This window comes from Lycium ferocissimum, unplaced genomic scaffold (assembly GCF_029784015.1).
Source record: "Lycium ferocissimum isolate CSIRO_LF1 unplaced genomic scaffold, AGI_CSIRO_Lferr_CH_V1 ctg9705, whole genome shotgun sequence".
Taxonomy (NCBI): domain Eukaryota; kingdom Viridiplantae; phylum Streptophyta; class Magnoliopsida; order Solanales; family Solanaceae; genus Lycium; species Lycium ferocissimum.
The window spans coordinates 24399-30040 of NW_026727851.1; the positions used below are offsets into that span (position 1 = coordinate 24399).

At 42.7% G+C, this 5642-nt stretch overlaps 1 protein-coding gene across 1 annotated transcript; it reads right to left on the reverse strand.

Moving 5' to 3' along the window:
- Positions 1-304: 304 nt before the first annotated feature.
- LOC132046182 (uncharacterized) lies at positions 305-769 on the reverse strand. The gene has a single exon (XM_059436746.1). It carries the CDS (start codon positions 767-769, stop codon positions 305-307), a length of 465 nt encoding a protein of 154 aa, XP_059292729.1.
- Between the last annotated feature and the right edge of the window lie 4873 nt (positions 770-5642).

The window sequence follows — 5642 nt, forward strand, 5'->3', positions numbered from 1 at the left end:
CAAGAACTCGGAGCCTCTTCAATAGATGATTTCGGCTTCTTCCACACTGCGTCCGTCAGCTCCTCAAACGGTGCACTTGCTCGTAGATAAGCACATGAAGTGTCAAGAATGCTAAGACACTCCTCGACTTTTGCATCAATCATCAAATCCTCCCCATACACCAGAGCTATCTCCAAAGGATCTCTCGAAGCTAGAAAGTGATCTAACTCTGCATTAGTGAGCTCGGGCTCCACCATATTAAATCATCTTCTGTGTCCTCATAATGGGTGGAAGCTTGGTAGCTTTAAACACATCAGTAAGTCGCCTATTGTCCATCAATCGTCATGGACAACTTCCCATCTTTCACTCGGATCACGGAATCAACAGTGGCCAAGAATCCTCTCCCCATGATGAGAGGAACACTCTTATCTGCCTCATAATCAAGTATCAAAAAATCAACCGGCAGAATAAATGGGCCTACCTTCACAAGAATATCCTCAATAATATCATCAGGATAAGCAAGAGATCGATCAGCCAACTGCAATGTATTAGTGGTTGGCCTAGGCTCACCCAAGCCACACGTTCGAAACACAGAGGTGGGCATCAAATTAATACTAGCACCCAAATCACACAATGCTAGCCCAACTTCAATGTTGCCAATCGTAATCGAAATTGTGAAGCTGCCCGGATCTTTCAACTTTGGAAGAATTTTACTCCTCACTCTAGAACTGCACTCTTCAGTAAGTGCAACAGTCTCAAACCGTCCCACGCCATTTGTTTGTAACCACATCTTTGATATACTTAGCATATTTTGGAACTTAGCATATTTTGGAACTTCTTGCAAAAGCTCCACCAAAGGTATGTTGATGTGTACCGTTTTAAAAGTCCAGAAAATTCTTGCAAGCCGAATCGCTTTTTATTTCTGAAGTCGTTGTGGAAAGGGAGGGAGTGGTCGAACCACTTCCTCCACATGTTGCTCTACGACTGTCTGCTTTGGTTCCGCTCGCTTAGCAAAGATAAGTTCTACCTCTGCTATGTTCTTATTTTTCGGAGGCACTTCTTCAAGCTCTCTGCCATTCCTCAAGGTGACTGCCTTGCGCTCTTTTGGACTCTTCTCAGTATCACTAGGAAGAGCACCCAGTGGTCTGACATTCTGCATAAGAGCCATCTTCCCCATCTGACGCTCAAGCTCGTGAATAGATTTCCTCGCATCTCACTCGAATTTTCTGATTTTGTCTTCTGCGTCACTTGATTTTGAGCTATGAGCTGCTTTATCATCTCTTATAAATTGCTAGCTAGCTGAGCTTGAAGTTGCTGATAATTGTTCGACTTGGGGAAATCCTGCTTCCCAAATGGAGTGTTGTAATTATTTTCATAATAGTTTTCCCAATTTCTAATACCACGATTCTGCTGCCCCACAAAATAGACAGACTCTGGATTCAATGGGCAATTGCTATAATCATGAGGCTCACCACAACTTACACATGCTGCTTGCTGAATATGTTGGACTGGTTGAATCTGCTGAGCTTGAGGGAATGCCCTCATCATAACATTAGTAAGAGTACTTATATCAGCTCGAATAGCTGCAACATCATCAACTTGAAGAACCCCAGCAGCTTTCTGTGGTAACCCCGGCCAGTCTCATGATACTCATGATGACCCTCGTACATCATCTCAAGGAGAGCTTCCATCTCTTCATATGTTTTGTTTAAGATCTCGCCTTGAGTCGAAGCATTCAACAAGGCCCTTGATTCATGGTTAAGACCTTCTACAAAATAGTTTCCAATGATCTCCTTTGGCTGCATGTGATGGGGGCAATCTCACAAATAGCCCTTATACCTTTCCCAAGCGTGTGGTAGAGATTCAGAATCTCTCTGAGTGAAGTTAGCAATTCTTCCTCGCAGCTCCTTTATTTTCTTGGGTGAGAAAAACCTGTCGATAAACTTATTTGATAATATCTCCCAAGAAGTGATAGAACTTTTGCGCAGTAGATTCGTCAACCACCCCCTTGCTTCGCCAATCAGTGAGAACGAAAATAAGGACAGCTTCACATAACCATCGGGAACATCTCTATATTGGAAATTCTCGCTCAACTCCACGAACTGCATTAAGTACTTATACCGGTCTTCACTAGACATACCCATATACTGGCACGTATGCTGCACTAGCTGCACTATTCCTTCTTTCAACTCGAAATTTCCAGTAATGTCAGGCCTAACAATAGCCTTAGCAATAGTCGCTAGACTAGGCCTAGCATAACTGGACAAAAGAATCTGTTGTTCTTGTGCCCTCTGTCACGACCCAAACCGATGAACCGTGACAAGGGGTCTGACCTCTAGCGACCAAACACCCCTAAACACTTATCTAAAACATGCTAACATCAATAGCCTATAATGGCACAAACTAATCTCATAAAGAGAAAATATCCAAACTCTGTACAATCTGCATATATATACACAATATGCGGAAGAATAGTGCAAGCCAGCTAGACTACTATATATATTGTACACAAAAGAATATAAGCCAACAAGGCTACATCGTCTGACTACTACATACAACTGTCTACAGACCTCTACTGGAATGGAAGTTGTAGAAAGGACGGGACAGGGCCCCGTCATACCCATCTATATACATCTCAAAAGAATGGCCTACCAAAATAGACTGCAACTCCGGATCGAATGGAGTGCACTGATCGCTGCTGGATAAGGGTCCTACTAAGCTGGACCACCTCCCCGTTCACTCGTACCACGGCATGAGCGAGCCCCCGAGCACCCGGGAGTCAGTACGGATAATGTACTGAATATATAAAGCATAAAGACAACATGTACATATGTATAGAAATCATAAATAAGATTTGATCTCAGCATTTGAAAATGACTATCGGCATAAATCTGTATGAACTAGTGTATGCATGCATCTGACTGAATCTGTATGCCGGGAAGTATGGACATGCATAAATATATGTATATCTAGTAGGTACACACCTCATTGTCACATCACGGGCCACACCTTCACCCCCTGTCATGTTTGCCTTTCTCATGTATGTACTCCAACATCATAGGTCACTCATGGACCACTCATAGGCCACACCTTCACCCCCTGTCAAGTGTGCCTTTCTAATATAGAACGTAGTATCACATAGGTCATACCTTTACCCCTGTCAAGTGGGCCTTTCACTCATACCGAGAATCGGGAAGTAAATGCGTAGTACAAGTAAACCGAACGACGGGATTCTCAAACAATAAAATGATAGTTTGCCTCTCATGAGCCCCTTCGAACTCATACTACTAGGACAAGAAATCATAAGATCCGATATGGGGAAAATACCATAGCCGGGGTACGGGAACATTAAAACTGTATTTCTCTTAGTACTTATAAGAACAGAGTAATATGGAAACTCTCTTACTTGTTTATCGGTTCATATCATAGGATCATGCCAAAAAAAAAAGGAATAACCTTAACATACCTTGACGTATATCAAATCGCCCAACTTCTACTTCTTGAACTTGTAAATCTACAATTAAGATAACATAAGCCTTAATTAGGCTACTTGCTTTGCTTACTAATCATCCCCAAGCACGTATAAAGTTTAACGAATCATAGACGACCATCTCCTTTATAAGCTTACAATGATAGCGCCTATATATATATATTCAAATACACGTAAATCTATCCCTAATCATTTCTTTAAAAATAGTCTCATGCCACTACCTTACCCTTCATCAATCTATCACTTCCACAAATACCCTTTCTTTACCTAAAATCACTAAAGCTCTTGATAGCAAACTCAAATACAAGGGTAGGAATCATTTACATACCTTGAGGGTCAAGAATCCCAAGAATCACTTTAACTTCAACTCCCTAAGCTTCTCATTCTTGGAGAAACCCTAAAAACAACCTTCTTCTTCACAAGCTCGGGTTTACGGGGTCCGGGTCTTGTCAAATCTTCACTACTATGCCATAAATGTTGGAAGAGCAAAATATTAGGGTTTTCTGATCTGGGAATGAGAGAAATAAGACATAAAGTTGTGGACCACATATTTATACTCGAAGAATTAAATGCTTCAGTGGTCCGGTTCGATGAGCGGGTCGACGACCCGTCGACGTGTCGACGGTCCGTCGACGTGCTCGTCGACCTGCGCCTGCAGAATGCAGGGCTGCGAAACCCTGTCGACGCCATACAACGACGGCCCGTCGACAGGTTCGACGACCCATCGATCCTGACTGGTGTCTGCAGACTTTTCCAATCCGGTTCAAGTCGTGTCGATTCGATTCGTTCAACTTCTAACCCCGTAGTTCACCAGGAATTCCTGCTGGTACCATTGCACATGGGGTAGGGCACTTTCTATCTCCAAACTCGGGCTCGGGTCTCAATTCCCAAGGCATACCCAACTAGGAAATCATAAGTTCTACCACTACGAAGACAAGAGGGGTAACATTCTTTCCCCCGTAGGAACATTCATCCTCGAATGTTCGAACAATCCTGGGTTATAAAAATTTTGGCATGGTTTCCCCTGTACTTATATTAATCCGTCCTGTACGCAACAACCCAAAATAATCCCAAAATAATGCCTCACAGGGACGCATACTATAACATACAATACTATGGCCCAACACGACCAAACACGATGACTGAAATGAAATAATACCTGAGAAGAGTGATGCCTCTGACTGCACCTCCTGTACTGCTGGGAACAAATGCGGGTACTTAATATTAATCGCTTCTTTCGCTTCCTAAGTCATTTCTTCAACATTCTTATTTCTCCACAAGACTTTAACGAAGGCTACATCCTTGGTTCGCAAACGACGGACCAGTCTGTCCAATATAGCCATTGGAGTCTCTTCGTACGATAACTGCTCGGTCACCTGGATATCATTCACTGGCACAACTCTTGAAGGGTCTCCGACACACTTACGAAGCATAGATACATGAAATACTGGATGCACCGACTCTAACTCCGAAGGCAATTCCAGCTCATATGCCACTGTACCCACTATACGATGATCTTATATGGCCCAATATATCGAGGGCTCAGCTTACCCTTCTTACCAAACCTCATCACTCCCTTCATAGGCGAAACTTTCAGGAACATCCAGTCACCCATTTTGAACTCTAGCTTACGTCGCCGATTATCCGCATAAGATTTTTGTCGGCTTTGGGCTGTTAGCAACCTCTCTCTAATTACCTTCACCTTATCAACTGCCTGCTGAATTAGGTCTGGGCCTAGCAACAGATTTTCCCCAATATCAAACTATCCTATGGGCGATCTACACATTACTAGAAATTTGGCCTATGGTAACGGTTCTGTTACCATTGCAATAGATTGTTTTTCGGTTGCTATAGTGCTACTGCAACGGTTTTGGTGGTTGTTACAACAACTTGCGTTACAATAGGTCTATTGTGACGGTTCGAAAAACCGTTGCAATAGATTATCCTATCGCAACGGTTTGCCCTTCAAGATCATTGCAACGGTTATGTGTCTACCGGAACAGCTATGAACCGTTGCAATATAGCTTTTTGCATCGGTTATTCAACGCTATTGCAACGCTTATTTCTGACTATTCAACCACTGCTTCTTCCTATTGCAACGGTTGTTATAAAGCTAATGCAACGGTTATTTAATATTGCAACGATTATTTTAAGAACTATTGCAACAATTATT

Bases quoted from the DNA above. Each gene is read 5' to 3' on its own strand.
- LOC132046182 (XM_059436746.1), bottom strand. From the start codon at position 769: ATGTGGTTACAAACAAATGGCGTGGGACGGTTTGAGACTGTTGCACTT.